The sequence below is a fragment of the Microcaecilia unicolor genome, chromosome 2 (genome assembly GCF_901765095.1).
Source record: "Microcaecilia unicolor chromosome 2, aMicUni1.1, whole genome shotgun sequence".
NCBI classification, from domain to species: domain Eukaryota; kingdom Metazoa; phylum Chordata; class Amphibia; order Gymnophiona; family Siphonopidae; genus Microcaecilia; species Microcaecilia unicolor.
The window spans coordinates 379,881,871-379,901,807 of NC_044032.1; the positions used below are offsets into that span (position 1 = coordinate 379,881,871).

Below are 19,937 nucleotides of genomic sequence, written 5' to 3' on the forward strand. Positions count from 1 at the left end.
GTGAACTGCAGAAAAGGCTCTCGACATGAGAGCGCCTGGAGCTCGGAAACTCTTCTGGCTGAAGTGATAGCCACCAAAAAGACTGCTTTCAACGTCAGGTCTTTCAGAGATGCCCTCGACAAGGGTTCAAAAGGCGGCTTCTGCAAGGCTCTTAACACCAGGTTGAGATTCCATGCAGGCACCACTGAGTGCAGAGGAGGGCGCAGGTGATTAACTCCCTTGAGAAAGCGCACCACATCTGGCTGCGAAGCCAGGGAAGCACCCTTCAGGCGGCCCCTGAAGCAAGCCAGAGCCGCTACCTGGACTTTAAGGGAACTGAGCGACAGGCCTTTCTCCAGACCTTCTTGCAGGAACGCCAACACTGAAGAAATTGGAGCAGTGAAGGGAGAAAGTGAGCCTGCTTCACACCACGCTGCAAAGATACGCCAAACCCTGGCGTAAGCAGTAGAAGTAGAGCGCTTCCTCGCTCTTAGCATAGTGGCAATGACCTTGTCTGAGAAGCCCTTCTTCCTCAGACGCTGCCGCTCAATAGCCAGGCCGTAAGACCAAAGGGGGAGGGATCCTCCATCACCACGGGACCCTGATGTAACAGGCCCTGCTCCACTGAGAGCCGCAGAGGATCGTCGACTGAGAGCCTGATCAAGTCCGCATACCAGGGACGTCTGGGCCAATCCGGACCCACCAGGATTACCCTGCTGGGATGCTTTGCCACCCGGTCTAGCACCCTGCCCAACATGGGCCAGGGCGGGAACACATAGAGAAGCTCTTGTGTCGGCCACTGTTGGAGAAGAGCATCTACTCCCAGGGATCGAGGGTCCCGTCCTCTGCTGAAAAAGCGCGGCACTTGGCAATTGGCCGATGACGCCAACAGATCTAGGCTCGGCTGGCCCCAGTGCTTCGTGATGTCCAAGAACGCCTGAGCAGATAGTTGCCACTCTCCGGGCTCCAAGGTATGGCGACTGAGAAAGTCCGCCTTGACATTCATGACTCCGGCAATGTGGGCCGCTGAAAGCTGCTCCAGGTTCGCTTCCGCCCACTGGCATAGACTCATAGCCTCCTTGGCTAGAGGGGCGCTCTTGGTACCTCCCTGGCGGTTGATATAAGCCACAGCCGTGGCATTGTCCGACAGGACCCGTACAGGCTTCAACACCAGTACCGGGATGAACTCCAAAAACACCAACCGAATGGCTCTGAGTTCCAGGAGGTTGATAGACCACTTGCCCCTGCAGGAGACCAGAGCCCCTGCGCTGTCCTTCCCAAGCATTGGGCTCCCCAGCCCATCAAAGAGGCGTCTGTCGTGACGACAATCCACTCCGGGGTCACCAGAGGCATTCCTGCAGACAACTTGACTGTCTGCGTCCACCAGCTCAGCGCCTTGCGCACTGCTGGGTCCAAGGGAAGGCGCACAGCATAATCCTCCGACATCGGAGTCCAGCGCAACAGCAGAGATAGCTGTAGTGGTCTCATATGAGCCCTGGCTCAGGGCACTACTTCCATCGTGGCCGTCATAGAGCCCAACAGCTGCACGTAGTCCGAAGCCCGAATAGGAGAGGCTACTAGGAACTAGTCCACCTGAGCCTGAAGCTTGACAATCCGATTGTCTGGCAGGAACACTCTGCCCACTTGGGTGTCGAATCGAACTCCCAGATACTCCAGGGACTGAGTCGGGCGCAGCTGGCTCTTCTTCCAGTTGATGATCCATCCTAGGGAGCTCAAAAGAGCAACTACCCGGTCCATAGCTTGCCGCACTCTGCATAAGAGGGGGCTCGGATCAACCAGTCGTCCAGATAAGGATGGACTTGTACTTCTTCCTTTAGCAGGAAGGCCGCTATGACCCCCATTACTTTGGAAAAGGTCCGCGGAGCAGTAGCCAACCCGAAAGGGAGGGCTCTGAACTGGAAGTGTCGTCTCAGGACTGTAAAACGCAGAAAGCGTTGGAGAGGAGGCCAGATGGGAATATGCAGGTACGCTTCCTAGATGCCCAAGGAAGCCAAGAACTCTCCTGCCTTCACTGCCGCTATAACAGAGCGGAGAGTCTCCACTTTCAAGGCCCGATTGACCCCTTTGAGGTCGAGGATAGGCCGGACAGAATCTCCTTTCTTTGGTACCACAAAGTAAATGGAGTAACGTCCCTTGCCAATCTGATTTTTTGGCACCGGAACGACCGCACCCAGGCGGATCAGGTTGTCCAAGGTCTGCTGCACTGCCACAGCTTTGACCGGAGACTTGCAGGGAGAGAGTACAAACCCGTCTCTTAAGGGTCGGCAGAACTCTAGCTTGTAGCCGTCTCTGATGACTTCCAGCACCCAAGCTTGTGAAGTTACTGTGGTCCGCTCACCCAGAAACGAGGACAGCCGTCCTCCAATCTGCACTGGGGCGTGGACCAAGGCCCCGTCACTGGGTACGAGACCCTGGGGGAGGACCGGAGGGAGCACCTCCGGGACGGCGGTCTCTGCGAAATGAATGCTGCTTGGGGGAGAAAAACCTCTTGAAGGAAGAGGGGGCAGAGGAGCCCGACCTGCCCGGGCGGTACCGACGGGCTTCCTGAAACCGTCCTCTGGAGGTACCGGGACGAGTACTAGCCCGAGCCCTGACCTCTGGTAACTTCTGCCCTTAGACGTGCCGAGATCGGTCACGATTTTGTCCAGCTCGACCCCAAAGAGCAGCTTGCCTTTAAAAGGCAATCTAGCCAGGCGGGATTTAGAGGCGTGGTCAGCAGACCAATGTTTCAGCCAAAGCCACCGCCGCGCAGAGACTGTCTGAGCAATGCCTTTAGCTGAGGCTCTCAAGACATCATACAGCAAGTCTGCCAAATAGGCTAGGCCCGATTCCAGGGCCGGCCAATCAACCCTCAAGGAATGATCCGAGGGGGAAGCCCGCTGCACCATAGTCAGGCACGCCCTGGCCACATAGGAACCGCAAACCGAGGCCTGCAAACTTAAAGCAGTTGCCTCAAAGGACGACCTTAAGGCCGCCTCCAATCTTCTGTCTTGGGCGTCCTTTAGGGCCGTGCCACCTTCCACCGGCAAAGCCGTTTTCTTAGTCACCGCAGTGATTAAAGAATCCACAGTAGGCCACAGATAGGCCTCACGTTCACTTTCAGGTAAAGGATAGAGGCGGGACATAGCCCTAGCCACCTTGAGGCTCGCTTTCGGGACATCCCATTGAGCCGAAATTAAGGTGTGCATGGCATCATGCACGTGGAAGGTTCTAGACGGGCGCTTCGTCCCCAGCATAATGGCAGAGCCAACAGGGGCTGAGGGAGAGACGTCCTCCGGAGAGGAAATCTTCAAAATGCCCATGGCCTGCACTAACAGGTTGGGCAAATCCTCTGGGCTAAACGCGCTGCAGAGGGGTCATCCGCTCCATCCGAGCGGGGATCCGTCTCCTCCAAGGAATCCGCAAAGGACCGTTGGGAGACCTCAGACACGCTGCCCTCATCTACATCGGAGGAGACACAGTCCTCCAAGGCCTGGAAATCAACCCGAGGGCGTTTACCTCTGGGAACCTCAACCTCTTTATCAGAAGAGGGAGCAGGGGCAGCGTTGTGCATGAGGAAAGCCTGATGCAGCAGCAAAACAAACTCGGGGGAGAAACCCCCCAGACTGTGCACTTCCGCAGCCTGGGCAACAGCCCTAGACGCACCCTCAACCGGCGCTCGCAAGAGCGGGGGAGAAACATGCTGCGCATCCAAAATGGCGTCCGGCGCGACACTCCGCGAAGGAGCCGCGCGGGAAGAGCGGCGCTTACTTTAGCCGCTTTGTGCCCTCGCCCAAATTAAGGGCGTTCATGGCATTAATGTCTCCAACCTCAAGGGCGGCCCCGAAGAAGCCGTCCGAGCCGCGTGGCCGGCCAAGATGGCGGAGGCGAGGAGCGGGGGATGGGTGTTTATGGCGGGAAAAACCGCCACGCCGGAGGAAGGACCGGGACATTCATCGGTCACGAAACTGTCACCCAACAAGGGCGAATCAGGCTGTAAGACCCCCGCATCCCCTCTAGAAGCGCTCAAGCGATCCGGGGAGCGACCCTTTGCGCCCTCGCCCTCCGACGCCATATGCCACGAGGAGAAGAATCGGGGAACCCCCTGCCCGCTATAAAAAGGTAAAAATTACCTGCTTGCCGCTCCGAGCTGTAACGAACTGGTGTCCCAGTGAGTAGCTGCAATGAACGTTTAAATAAACGTCGAAATAAACGCCTTTAAGGACGTTTAAAATTTTTTTTTTTTTTTTTAAACGGAGCCAGCGGGAGGGGGGAGAAAAGGAGGGACCTGGCACCACCAGGTTTGCACTTGCTCAAAAGAGCCCTCAACCCCAGGCCTCAACAAAACCTAAGGATTAGGCTTGGAGGCCTAGCCAGAGCTGCTGCTGTGTGTGACCACCACCTGCTGAGATAGAGAACATACTGAGGAGTTTCCGGCAGCACATGACCACATATAGGGAGGCAAAAGTTTGCTCTCTATCTCCACCTGCTGGTAGATGGACACAACCCACCAGTCTATGGATTGATCAGCTTGATGATATGGAAGGCATGGTTGGAAGTGGACATGAGAAGGTCAAGAGTGTCAACTATGCTGCTTCATGAAGCAGCAGCTTCCCCAGAAAAAAAATTCTCTCCCTGGCAAGTCATGTCAAGCTTTTCGTGCACATCTTGTCTGAAGCCTTCAGCCAGGCAAGCCTATGGATGCCAATCCCCAAGGCAGTAACACAATGCCATTTCAAAATAATCACAAATTACTTCGACTATGTATTTTCCACACTCCTTCCCTCTGGCCACCAGCGAATGGGAGTTCTCTGGTCTTGTTTCCACGAAGCATATCCACAAACTCCATAACATTGTGCACTATAATCTGCAAGTACAAGGCCATGAAGAGCTGGTAAAGTGCTATGCTAGATTAGAATGTAGCATTCTGAAAAAATATCTTTCCAAATACTCAAATGTCCTAGCCTCCCATCCAGGAGGGACACACAGAATTCAATTAAGAGTTTCTGCCTGTCTTGCACTACAGACAGCATGGTCAGGCCTTCCATGCTGTTGAAAGAAAAAGGATTCCCAGTGTCCTGCTGAAAAAGACACTGATGCAGCTGACCTTGATTCAAAGCCCCCTCTAGGCCTCATTATCAAGGCATCTATTTCAGGCAGGACATAGGTTTGAGTATCGCCAGATTTACCCGGTTCTCAACAGATATTTTGAAGCGCAACATTGGGTTGAGTGAAGCAACATTCCACCCACTCCTCAAATTTCTGCATGAGCTGACCTTCAAAGCATTGCACTAGCAGTGGCTGCATCCTCCTGAATCATTCGAAGTATATCACAGAACCAGTGTGGAGATTGTCGAACCATCTGAGGCCTCCCACCCAGTCCTCGTCCCCTTATACCATCTGAGCCCCCCCCCCCCCCACTCAGTCCCCTTCTCCCATCTGAGCCCCCCACCCAGTCCCCATCCCCTTCTCCCATCTGAGCGACCCCAAGAATCAGTCCCTTTCTCCCATCTGAGCCCCCCCAGACCCAGTCCCAGTCTCCTCCCATCTGAGCACCCCCCCCCCAGACCTAGTTCCCTTCTCCCTTCTGAGCCCCCCCAGACCCAGTCCCCTTCTCCCATCTGAGACCCCTTCCCCGACCCAGTCCCCACCTGCCTACCAGCTCCATCAACGGACAGACGACCCTCTTCTCCTGCCACCCAGCCTTAAAAAAAAAAATCTGTTAAGCGCCTCGCGTCTGCTCTGCTGTAAAGGAAGCAAATCGCCTCGTCGCGTCGGCCCTTCCCTCACTGTGTCCCGCCCTCTGATGTAACTTCCTATTTCCGCAAAGGCGGGACACAGTGAGGGAAGGGCCGACGCGACGAGGCGATTTGCTTCCTTTACAGCAGAGCAGACGCGAGGCGCTTCACAGGTTTTCTTTTTAAGGCTGGGTGCCAGGAGAAGAGGGTCATCTGTCCATCGATGGAGCTGGTAGGCAGGTGGAAACTGCGGCGCCAGCGGAGCAACCCCCCCACCTGCTGACACCTGGGGCAGACTGCCCCCACCGCCCTGCCCTTGGTATGCCACTAGATCAAAGGATGTTGGCTGGGCGGGCCTGGAGGGAAAGTGGCTGGGCCTGGGCCCGTCCAGGCCCGCCCGTGGCAACGCCCCTGGTTCATATACTGCTTATGCCACTGCTCTGTGGAAAACAAATTACTATTTATTAGATCACACTATTGTGAATCAGTTCTGTTACTGGCTTATGAAGAACTATTATCGTACAAATGTGGCTGTTTTAAAAAAAGAGTACACCAAAACTTATTGCAACCTGTTCTTATACAAATTAGATATATCATTTGTGCAATTCACTTCTATTTAGAAAAGAAAGAACTTTTATTTTATTTTTTGTTCTATATGTTTCTGTAAGCCCTACAAATAATGCAAAGAACCCCCAAAAATGTAATGATCCTTCCCTCACAACTACAAAGTAGTGGTGTGCTGTAACTCTTTGTCCTAAGTTTGGTCCAGTTCCCACAGATCAAGTGTCCATACCTTTTACCATCATAACCATTAAATTCATTGATCATTTCCATCATCTTTATGCTACTGTAATTTGTGTACAGTGCACTACTTTAAGATGCCTTATATCTAAATAAAAGTACAACCCACAAATTTAAGGAAAAAATGACATATACGATGAAGACAAGCAATTAAAACCACTTACAGTGAATAACTCAGCTCATCGTTACTGATGCTCGAATTGACATTTAATGGAGATGTGCAACAATCAATGCCTTCTTGAAGTACTTCCACACACTGTTTTCTACTATGTGCCACGGTCCATGTAACATTTAAGGGAGATGTGGGATGATCAATACCCTTTTGAATTACTTCCATTCTTTGTTTTACATCATGTTCACTTTCTTTTGTACAATTGCCAATGACCTTTTCTGGATTACTGTCAATTATTCCTCTTGCCATTGAGGCTCTTAACTGGGCCTGCAGAGGGCTGTTGTCATTCACTATGCAGCCTGAAGACTTCACTGGTGTTCTCTGAGATTTGCAGGAATTTGCTTTGGTGGTTGCATCACTTTTAGTCTGTCTCTCTGATGTCCTTTTAACTGTAACAGGTGTTTTGTCATATGCATTTCTGAAAGATGCTAGGGACTGCCGGAACGTGTAAGATAATGGCACATTACCATCGTTTAAAGAGGACATGTGCTGCAATGAGACTCTACGTGTCCTTTTCTCTGTTAAGTGACTTAGAGTCAAATCATTTTCGCAGTCACTAGCCAAATCAGATTTAGAATGTTTTTCTGGGACTGACCATTTTTGATTATTTGTTTTAAGTATCGTTTTCCTTTTTTCTGGTTTCTGTTCAGCCATATGTGGAATTTTTTGTTTCCTCACAGATTTTTCTTCTGTTGGTGATGGACTGGTGTTAGAAACACAAGAAAACATTTCTGGAGTATTAATTTTATCGTCTACTCCAACCACTTTATTTTGACCTCTCAGACTCAGAGAGCCTGAAAGATTTACACCATTTGCTTTAGATGAGCTGACTTCAACTATACCAGTAGTCTCTTCCAATCTAGGTTGTTTTCTGTGAGCTTTAAGTGTTTTAGATTTTTGCTTTGTTGCTGAAATATGTTTGTCTTTATTTGTTGTTTCTGCAAAAAGATATCAAAGTACAATTACAAAAAGTTCAATTATGCATTTTAAGCATTTAACTTCTATGAAAACAAGCTAATTATTTTTATAAAGTATCAGATCATTGAAAAGGCTATGTTTTAAACATAACTGCTTGTCTATGGATTAATTTCTATGAAAGCATGCTAATTATGTTTATAAAATATCAGATAATTGAAAAAGCTGTTTTAAACATAACTGCTTATCTATGGATTGAACTACCAAGCATAAGAAAAACTACCAATAGCAATCAACACACAAAAACTATTAAAGTACCTTTCACAAAACAAAACACTGCTACTGAATATGGCAAAAAAAAACCCAAAGCTATTAAAAATACATAACAACACATACATATATTTTATCAAATTACTACACCACTGGATAACAAAAACAAATGAGTATTAAAAATTTATCATGTTATCTAATTCCTAACTTTTTTTTGTTAACACTTAATTCAAAAATTCAGTGAGGGGGCGCTGGTGAGCTCGAAGGAAGATAGACGTCTGAACCGTTAACTCCTCGCCTTTAATCTAATAATCCTGTGATCATAGGCTTTTTTTAGATTATTTTTACAGCATTATCAATCTTCAACTATCAGCTCACTTTTGATCATGGCTACACGAAATCTGAAAACAGAATCAAATTTGCTCTCTCTGCCAGCCCCCAAGAGACAAAGAAATGCTGCTTGATACCGTTTGAATCTGACATTTCTCTACAAACTATAATGAGTGAAGTGCTCTCAATCAACGGTCTGTTGCAAGACAATTTCAACTCTCTCAATGAGTTACGTGAAGAAATAACAGAGCTTAAAACTAATTTCACTGAGACGAAAAGCCAAGTAGAGACTATCGACAACAAATGCAGCACTAACTCAGCAGCCATTATAGCCTTCCAGTGTAAAATCAAAGAAATAGATCTACATCGACAAGATCCTGAAGACCTTAAAAACAGATCTTGAAGGAACAATGTCCACATTCTTGGTATACCTGAAGGCACTGAAGGCACTAATATTATCGCTTACTTGGAAAAATTATTGTCATCACTACTCGACCTGAAACTCGAAGCTCCCCTGGAAATTGAACACGCTCACTGTGTTCAATCGGCACTGTAAGCGGATCAAAAATTCCCGAGGCCCATAGTCCTCAGTCTCCTTCATTATAAACATGCCCTTGCTATCTTACAGTCTGCTAAGTTAAAATCACCTATAACGTACAACAAGAAAAATCATGTTCTTTCCTGGAGGAGTAGCCTAGTGGTTAGTGCAGTGGACTTTGATCCTGGGGAACTGAGTTCGATTCCCACTGCAGCTCCTTGTAACTCTGGGCAAGTCACTTAACCCTCCATTGCCCCTGGTACAAAATAAGTATCTGAATATATAAACCGCTTTAAATGTAGTTGCAAAAACCTCAGAAAGGCGGTATATCAAGTCCCATTTCTCATTTATGGTCACCCAAATTTCCCTGTATCACCAGTACCACAGTACTGCTGGATATCAACCTTCCTACTGAGGGAGAACAAAGTGGCATCACCCCCTGTGGCATGAGAAAAAAAAAGACTACATTTCCCCAAAGGTAGAGAGGGGCAAGCAATAGAAAAAAAAATAGTAAAACATACATAATTTTCTTAAGGGATTGGAGATATAAGCAATACAAAGGATACATTTAATATTTAAATACATTTTATTGAAATAGGGTAAATAAACAAATATAGCAAAGGCAGGGTATGACAAAGCAAATCAAATCCCAGTAATGGAATTACACAAAAGACAACAGAACTTGTTAACAATAATATCAAACTTAATTGCTACCACACTAAGACTATATAAAGTTGCCTAAGCAGAGAGGTCAAATAGGCTCCTATTTATAGCCTATGCATGCATTAATCAAGACTCTACCTACCCATGCGCTGTCCTCCCCTCCCCCCTGAAACAAAAGAGATACATAATCAAGTATAGATGCTTTTGACATAACATGTACTTCTGCAAACAAGGTATTTTATAAGTTGCATTATATACATGTATATACATGTATAGACATACATGCAAAACTGCCTACATGTATCTATATATGCTAATTTTAGTTCTCTATTAAGGGCAATCCTTGTCTAATAAGAATTCTTTAAATTAACAATGAAATAGTTACATCACTAGATAATTACTCTTATTCTTAATCATCCTTGGGCCATAAAAAGCCTAGATTATTGCAGGCAAATACCTATATGCTTGGATGATAGGCACTAATTGCACTGAGATGAACCCTTACAGAGTTGGTCTTGAGACCAGACTCTGATAAGTGTAGAAGGTATTCAAGCAGGGTCTGTGTAGGACAAGAGAGAGGATCAACGGCCTTTCTGTTACACCAGATGGCAAACCTCCTCCATTTGGAAGAGTAACACCTCTTAGTGGAGTCTTTCCTGGAGGAAACAGGAAGACTAGGGAGACACCCTCTGAAAGACCCAAGGAAGCGAATTCTAGGCTCTCAACATCCAGGCCATGAGAGCCAGAGACTGGAGATTGGGATGTAGAAGCGACCTCTCATTGTGAGTGATGAGGGTTGGGAAACACTCCAATCTCCACAATTCTTCGGAGGACAATTCCACAGGAAGAGGGAACCAAATATGACACGGCCAATAGGGTGCAATCAGGATCATGGTTCCACAGTCTTGCTTGAGTTTCAGCAAATTCTTCCCTACTAGAGATATGGGAGGATACGCAAACAGAAGGCCTGTTCCCCAATGTAGGAGAAAGGTATCTGACGCTAGTCTGTCGTGGGCATGAAGCCTGGAACAGAACTGAGGGACTTTATGATTGATTTGAGTGGCAAAAAGATCCATCAAGGAGGTGCCCCACGCTCAGAAGATCTTGCGGCCTATGCCCATATTCAGTGACCACTCGTGAGGTTGCACTACCCTGCTCCGCCTGTCAGCCAGACTGTTGTTTTCACCTGCCAGATAAGTGGCTTGGAGAAACATGCAGTGACAGTGTGCCCAAAGCCACATCTGGACGGCTTTCTGACACAGTGGGCAAGATCCGGTGCCCCCCTGCTTGTTGGAGTAGTACATCGCAACCTGATTGTCCATTTGAATTAAGATATTTTGGGTGGACAATCGATCGCTGAAGGCCTTTAAAGCGTTCCAGATCGCTCAAAGCTCCTGGAGCTTGATCTGAAGTCTGTTTCCTGGGGGGACCAGGCTCCCTGAGTGTGAAGTCCATCTACATGAGCTCCCCACCCTAGGAGTGATGCATCTGTTGTGAGCACTTTCTGTGGCTGAGGAATTTGGAATGGTCGTCCATTGGTCAAATTGGATTGAATAGTCCACCACAGAAGAGAATTCCAAAAGTAGGTAGAAAGGTGGATGACATCCTCTAGACTTCCCTCAGCTTGATACCACTGGGAAGCTAGGGTCCATTAAGCAGATCTCATATGTAGGCGTGCCACAGGAGTAACATGAACTGTGGAGGCCATGTGCCCCAAGAGTCTCAACATCTGCCGAGCTGTGACTTGCTGAGAAGCTCGAACCATGGAAACCAGGGACAGAAGGTTGTCTGCCAGTGTCTCGGGGAGACAGGCCTGAACTGCTCTCATGCCCAGCAGTGCCTCAATGAACTCCAATTCTTGAACAGGTATGAGATGGGAGTTGGGGGTAATTTATTACAAACCCTAGTAGTTCCAGCACCTGAATAGTCATCAGCATGGACTCCAGAGCACCCTCCTCTGAGGTGATGATGATGAGATTTGATATACTGCATTTGCTCTTCACCAGCCAATAGTCGAGACAAGGGAACACATGCACCCCCAGTGTACGTAGTGACATTGCGACAACTGCTAGGCATTTTGTGAATACCCTGGGAGCCAATGCCAGACCAAAGTGCAGTAAGTCCAAGGTTCTAGCTTCTCTGCCTGGGGGCACCGAAGAATAGTCTCTAGAACTCTTGGCTCTTTTGAGGGCGAAATCCACCACCATGGAGTTATGGGGTAACTGAGACCTCATCAACCCATGCTTTCCAATACTGGGAATCTCTCTCCTTAGGGATCACGGAAATGAGCTGAATTACAGGCCCTTCGGTCACATGCAGTGGAATTTCAGTTAAAACTGACCTGATGTATTATGAGTTTGGAAACAAACCAGACGAGCTACTGACCCAACAACAAATAGCAGTAGATGAGGAATTCAATTTTAAAAATTAGAGCCGGGGTGGGGGGGGTTTACTATATAAGCAATTTAAAAAGTTAGGGTTTTTTTAATCAGAAACTGTATGCTTGTGATAACACAATAAAGGAGCTGACTACATAGAACTATTTTCATCAAGTTTATCTTCCTGGGTGATTTGATGAAGAAATATCCTCTGGAGATGTGGTGGCAAAGACCTTATCCGCAAGTAAAGTACCAGGATTAGATGGCTACTCCATTAGCATCTATAAGGTTTTTGTGGACAAATTGTCACTCCTAACTAGATTATAAAATTCCATTCTAGATGAAAGACAAATCCCTATGCTAACGAACATAGCAAGAGTAACTGTGCAAAACCAGACCCCCTTTTACCCTCACATCTTACCTCCTGAGAAGCAGACTTCATATGCGAGACATCCTTACCGGTGGATAGACAAATATGTTCAAAAATTGGATGGTGCCATGTCCTGTAATCCTTCCAGACAAGAAAAACAAAAACAGTGGGGAGCAGAGGCCCCTCTTATGCCAATGTTCTTGGATCAGCAATTACATCAGCTGATGAAGGTGGTAGGTCAAGCCTTAGAGCCCAGGCTCTGTCAGCTTTTGGGGCAATTAACTAATATGGAAATTTTGCAAGCAGAAACAACTAGAACAGGAGACCTTGAGGAGCGAGCCACTGCCGTAGAAGAAACGGGGACAGAGACCGCAGACATGCTTGTGCATCTTGAGCAGCAAGTGAAAATGCAAGCTGACAAAACTGATGAACTTGGGAACTGGTCGAGGAGAGGGAATCTGAGAATTGCTGAGCTGCCAAACACCTCCCCAACTGCAATTTGTCCCAGCTGCTAGAGACATGGTTAAAATCAGAGTTCACGCATAGCGATAGAGTGGGCTCACTGTGCCTTGAAAGGGTGTGCACCATGTGGGTCGCATGCAACACCGTCAAAATCGACCTTGGGTGGTGGTGGTCAAAATTCATAATTATGTACACAAACAAATGATCCTGCAAGGATATCACCTTAAGAAAGGAATCTTGAATTATGAGGGGGAACCAAATGAAATTTTTCAAGATTATTTGGCTGACCTCCAACAGCGTCGGAAGCAGTTTACACCAATTTGCTCTCAGCTTCATGCCAAACAACAACATTTCATGCTTTTGTATCCCATGCTGCTTATGATCAATGTGAATGGCCACTGGCAGACCTATAATACTCTGCAAGCTGCTCAGGCTTGTTTGGACCGTTTGCTGGCTGGAGGACAGACAGAGGCCTGAGCTAGTGTGGGATGCAATTGAGAAAGTTCTACTGGTCACCATTGAACTATTTTTATTGAGACCACTTAGAAGAGGGAATTCATTTGCTAGGAGTATGAACACAGTGGAACTTATGGATAGGTGATGTACTGTCATTTTTAACTAATGTGGGTCTCCATGCATAAACGTGTCTCATGACAAACTGCACTATGGAGTGGTAAGTGGGACATATACAGGGATACTGAAGTGGAAGGTGAGGGCAGGGAACACATCCTAGTGGAATGCATCCTAGTGGAAAGTGGTGGTTGGGGTGGGGAAGGAAGTTTGGGGGGATGGGGGAGTGGAGGAGTAGCCTATTGGTTAGTGCAGCAGGCTTTGAGCCTGGCAATCTGGGTTTCATTCCCACTGCAGCTCCTTACGACTGTGGGTAAGTCACTTAAACCTCCATTGCCCCAGGTACAAAAACTTAGATTGTGAGCCCTCTAGGGATAGAGAAAGTACCTGTATATAACATGTACAGTGCTGTGTATGTCTACTAGTGCTATAGAAATAATTAGTAGTAGTAGTAGGGGTATCCATATGTTTGCGGTTACTGTCTATATTTATTTGCGGTGGCACTGCTGCCTAATGCACACTGTAGTTTTTGAGGCTGGGCATCCTGATCTCTTTATTTCACAGTTACTTTTTGTGCTTATTGGAGAGCTTGGTGCTTTTAGATGTCTGCCCCTTGTTGCCATGTATCTCTTCACCAATAACGCGCACTAAGATTTTAGCAGCTTTGCAGCGGCAGGGGACAGACATTGCTTCCTTGCATGAACTCGGCTCTCTGCTCAAGAGCATCTGAAGCTTTGTAAAAGCTGGGTAGGAGAGGTCCATTTTGCTTCTTCTGGTGGCCAGCGGGGAGGAGTTGCAGTCTTAATACACAAAGCCCTTGCGTGCAAATCTGATGTGTTGATGACAGATCCCCAGCGTAGGTACTTGTTGGTAAAACTATGGATGGAAGGGTGAAAGCTTTATCTGCTTGTAGAGAATGGTCCCACCCCATATGACAAAACGTTTTACCCTTCTCTGTATGCTTCTCTATTTGGGGAGGGAGGTGTTGGTGATGGGTGACATGAATTTGTCATCTGACCCCTGAGCAGATTCCACTGTAGCTTCTGGGCACAGTAGTGGAGATAGGCCAGGACAGAGTATTACAGTCCTTTTGCACTACTTTAGACTTGTTACACACTTGGCAGCTCCTCCACCCCATGAAACTGGGTTATACTCATCAATCCAGGGCCCAGGACACTCTCTCTCACCTAGATTATATTTTTCCATCTATCACATTGTTTCCATATGTCACTGAGGCAGTTGTGGGCCCTGAGCTGTTTCAGATTATTCTGTAGTGTGGACTGACATGGAGAACCCTGCGCATTTTCATGTCACTGAGGCGGTTGTGGGCCCTGAGCTGTTTCAGATTATTCTGTAGTGTGGACTGACATGGAGGCCCCCGCGCATTTTCATGTCACCTTGGGTTGGCGTTTCCCCACTTTCTAGGCTTCCAAATGGGAATCATATACACTTCATAATAAACACTCAGATCAACCCAATCTTTTTTAGGAACACTGCAAAGGTGGTGTCATGCACCGATATCATTGCCTATATAGACTCTAGGCTTAGGAAAATTGCTGCGAGCATTCATACATTAGAGGCGGAACTCCAAAAGGCCAAAAAAGCTTATGTAAGGTCTCCTTCCACACGCACAAACAAGGTCTTTCTCTCAGCTCAAGAAGCATTTAATACGCTCATGAACAAACTAATAGAAGTTTGATTTACCAAAAGTACCGTTTTCACAATTATGGAAACAAAACGGGTAAGATGCTTGAATGTATAGTTAAGACTTGGTGAGGTAATGGGATGATCACTTTGATTAAAGATTCTCAAGGTAATGTCATGAATAGCACTTGCCCTGTCCTTCTGGGGTAGATAGTTCAAATCCCATTAGTGGCGCATGTGCCCCTCCCCCACCAAAGCAGCCTTTGAAATTGCCAGAGGCTCTGTTGCTCAAGGATGGAAGTGGCAGAGTGGTTAAAGCACTTGCCTTGTCCGTCTGGGGTAGCTGGTTCAAATCCCTTCAGTGGAGCATGCCCACCACCAAACCACATGTGTTTTGCTCAATTCCTTCCGACTAAAGCAACTTTTGACATTGGCTGAGGCTCTGTTACTGAAGGAAGTGGTTAGAGCATTTGCCTTCCTGAAAACAACCATTATAATCTTACTGTTATAGTACAATATTACACAGGGATGTTTAAATATAAAGGTCTGATGACAAAGTTTGTGATTTAAATGTTATCTCAAAATATATGGACGAATGATGGGTGGGGTACTACTGTACTAAACAGAAATAGGAACTTTAAGTATGCCATTGGTTCTGTGGAGTTTTTACATGAATAATGGAAATACGAGTCATTTCTAGATACACATCAGTTGGTTTTCCACACTATAGTTTGCTGGGATACACACATACATAAGTACATAAGTATTGTCATACTGTGAAACACCAAAGATCCATCAAGCCCAACATCCTGTTTCCAACAGTGGCCAATCCAGATCACAAATACCTGACAAGATCCCAAAAAAGTACAAAACATTTTATACTTATCCCAGAAATAGTGGATTTTCCTCAAGTCCATTTAACAACGGTCTATGGACTTTTCCTTTAGGAAGCTGTCCAAATCTTTTTTAAACTTCACTAAGCTAACCGCCTTTATCACATTCTCTGGCAACGAATTCCAGAGTTTAATTACATGTTGAGTGAAGAAATATTTTGTCCGATTCGTTTTAAATTTACTACATTGTAGCTTCATCACATGCCCCCTAGTCCTAGTATTTTTGGAAAGCGTCAACAGACACTTCACATCTACCCATTCAACTCCACTCATTATTTTATAGACCTCTATCATATCTCCCCTAAGCCACCTTTTCTCCAAGCTGAAGAGCCATAGCCGCTTTAGCCTTTCCTCATAGGGAAGTCGGTCCATCCCCTTTATCATTTTCGTCACCCTTTTCTAATTCCACTATCTTTTTTGAGATACGGCGACCAGAATTGAACACAATATTCGAGGTGCGGTCGCACCATGGAGCGATACAAAGGCATTATAACATCCTCATTTTTGTTTTCCATTCCTTTCCTAATAATACCTAACATTCTATTTGCTTTCTCAGCCACAGCAGCACACTGAGCAGAAGGTTTCAATGTATCATCAACGACGACACCTAGATCCCTTTCTTGGTTTGTGACTCCTAACGTGGAACCTTGCATGACGTAGCTATAATTCAGGTTCCTCTTTCCCACATGCATCACTTTGCACTTACTCACATTAAACATCATCAGCCATTTAGACGCCCAGTCCTCCCAGTCTTGTAAGGTCCGCTTGTAATTTTTCACAATCCTACCGCGATTTAACGACTTTGAATAACTTTGTGTCATCAGCAAATTTAATTACCTCACTAGTTACTCCCATCTCTAGGTCATTTATAAATATGTTAAAGAACAGCGGTCCCAGCACAGACCCCTGGGGAACCCACTAACTACCCTTCTCCATTGAGAATACTGACCATTTAAACCCTACTCTCTGTTTTCTATCTTTTAACCAGTTTTTAATCCACAATAGAACACTACCTCCTATCCCATGACTCTCCAATTTCCTCTGGAGTCTTTCATGATGTACTTTGTCAAACACCTTCTGAAAATCCAGATACACAATATCAACCGGCTCCCCTTTATCCACATGTTTGTTCACCCCTTCAAGGAAATGTAGTAGATTGGTGAGGCAAGATTTCCCTTTAGTAAATCCATGCTGACTTTGTCTCATTAATCCATGCTTTTGAATATGCTCTGTAATTTTGTTCTTAATAATAGTCTCTACCATTTTGCCCGGCACCAACGTCAGACTCACCGGTGCATAATTTCCCGGATCTCCTCTGGAACCTTTTTTAAAAATCAGCGTTACATTGGCCACCCTCCAGTCTTCCAGTATTTTAAGGATAAATTACATATTTCTAACAATAGCTCTGCAAGCTCATTTTTCAGTTCTATCAGTACTGTAGGATGAATACCATCCGGTCCAGGAGATTTGCTACTCTTCAGTTTGTAGAACTGCCCCATTACATCTTCCAGGTTTACAGAGAATTCATTAAGTTTCTCCGACTCGTCAGCTTCGAATACCATTTCTGGCACCGGTATCACTCCCAAATCTTCCTCGGTGAAGACCGAAGCAAAGAATTCATTTAATCTCTCTGCTACGGCTTTGTCTTCCCTGATTGCCCCTTTTACTCCTCGGTCATCTAGCTGTCCAACTGATTCTTTTGCCAGTTTCCTGCTTTTAATATACCTAAAAAAAATTTTACTGTGTGTTTTTGCCTCCAACGCTATCTTTATTTCGAAGTCCCTCTTAGCCTTCCTTATCAGCACTTTGCATTTGAAGGCTAAGAGGGACTTTGAAAAAAAAGATTGCATTGGAGGGAAAAAAACAGAAGTTTTAATAGGGGAGGAACTGAACTACTACAATCAAAAACATAACTTGTGGACACTACTTAGTATACTCACATCCCTGCGGACCCAGGCCTCTGCATTATATACTGCTGTCAGCCTCTCCCAGCTTCTGTGGTATACGAGATATTACCTCCTGCAACCGGGTAGAACAAAGTACCGTTCCTCCATGTGGAGGAACTGTCTTGCTAGCAGTGTTGTCTTAGGGCCTGAAATTTGGCATTCTTCTCTTCCTCCATGGCATCTTAAATAAATGTCCCCGCAGATCTGATGTTGTAATATCACTATGTCAATAAGCATCAACGTTGTTCGTCATTTCTGGAAAGATTCTATATACCATGCGGAAATTGGCAGTTTTTACCACGTAGAAAGATACTAGGTGTATTCTATATTTAGTGCCTTTAATAGCATATACATTTCTGGCTTAGGTGTACTCTCTATATAGCACCTTGTGGTTACCGAATGCGCTTAAGCAAAATTCTGTATCACGCGGAATTTTCAGGTGTCATATATAGAATCTAGCCCATAATGACTGGCTTTAAGTTTTGTTAAATGAATAATCACTTTGCTGGTTTTTAATTTGCTACGGTGCCTTTTCCAAGAGGTTTCTTCTGGTGAGTTTTACATTGTAACATAGTAGATGACGGCAGAAAAAGACCTGCACGGTCCATCTAGTCTGCCCACGATAAACTCATATGTGTATACCTTACCTTGATTTGTACCTGTCTTTTTCAGGGCACAGACCGTATAAGTCTGTGCAGCAGTATTTCCCGCCTCCCAACCACCAGTCCCGCCTCCCATCACCGGCTCTGGCACAGACCCCGTATAAGTCTGCCCTCCCCCATCCTAGCCTCTCAACCACCAACCCCTCTTCCCCCCGCCACCTAATTTCAGCTAAGCTTCTGTGGATCCATTCCTTCTGCACAGGATTCCTTTATGCCTGGTTTTAATGTATGTATTTTTGGTGCTGAGGAACTTTATGCACACCACATAGATATGTGTCCTATTTCTATTACTATGTTTACTATATTATGACATGTATATTCATACAAATCAAGGGATATTCAGCCAGGATGTTAACTATTTAATTTACATGCATCACTGTTTATGTGCATTCATCCTAAGTTGGCAGTTTTATGATTCTGTATTATGCATAAAATTATAAAGAAAGTTTCTACACTAGTTTATAATATCATTATAAATTTAGTACAAGTTTATTCATTTCAACAAATCTTATCAATATTAGTAAAGCACAGCAATCATTTTCCCCACATATATAACAATATTAAAACATCTCAAATCCTTAGGAGTTTCTCCATGGTGAAAGTACTAAGTGAACTGAACCAGTCAGCACACTATAAATGTCCAGATCAATCATTCAGTCAATTGAAAAGCGCAGTCTTCACACATGGAATTTCCTTCAGAACTGCTCAGTCCATTAATTTGCCATAATAATATAAACAATTTGTGGCGTATTCTTGTATCTCCACTATTACAGTGATCTTCCAGCCTGACAAAATTTGTGTTTCGCCTCTTGGGCATCATCAGTAGCTGTCAGCAAAATGTCGAACAATTCATATCTTTAGTGAGACATAGCTAAAAATCCCAATTAGTCTATTGTTCCATTGCTTCAAAGAGATTTGAGATGTTTAAATATTGTTATATAAATGGGGAAAATGATTGCTGTGCTTTACTAATATTGATAAGACTTGTTGAAATGAATAAACTTGTACTAAATTTATAATGATATTATAAACTAGTGTAGAAACTTCAATTGATTTGATTTGAAAATTTGAGGAAGTATTGCTTAAAAGATTCCTGAATGTGTACTTTTTGATTTTTTCTTTATTATGCATGTCACATATGGTGTTTTAATATTGTATTTATTTTTCAACGTATGTTAAATTGGCATACATTTTTTATACTTTTTTGTGCATGTCATCATTTTTATTCTTTGTTCTGTTTTATATTATCAATATATGTTTTTATTATTTTTGTTTGAATTATTTATATTTTGTAGCCCCTGATGAAGCCCTTACGGGGGCGAAACACGGCCCGCGTCGGGCATTGTTTTGCATTTTCACCAATAAAGATCTGTTTGGTTTGTTTCCACATTGGAGTTTGCAGATCAGCTGCCCTGTTTCCTACTGATGAAGCAGAACATAACCTGTGACTGTCAACAAATTGTGTCTTTATGATTAGTGATGCAAAACTGCTGACTTATTAACCTATGGCCTGATAACACTTAAAAGGCAGAGGTAATGAAGTGAGTAAGTTGAGCCAGTCCAGTGCAAATCTACTGCGGTTAAGTGGACTCTGACTTCTCCGCAA

At 45.2% G+C, this 19,937-nt stretch overlaps 1 protein-coding gene across 2 annotated transcripts in view; it reads right to left on the minus strand.

Annotated features, from left to right (window-relative positions):
• Nucleotides 1-19,937, minus strand: part of CENPC (centromere protein C) — a 247,457-nt gene that overhangs the window by 146,694 nt on the left and 80,826 nt on the right. For both annotated transcript variants that reach the window (XM_030190519.1, XM_030190518.1), the window contains one exon: nucleotides 6,683-7,628. In XM_030190519.1, the coding sequence (XP_030046379.1) occupies nucleotides 6,683-7,628 (946 nt within the window). The remainder of the gene's footprint in view (nucleotides 1-6,682; nucleotides 7,629-19,937) is intronic.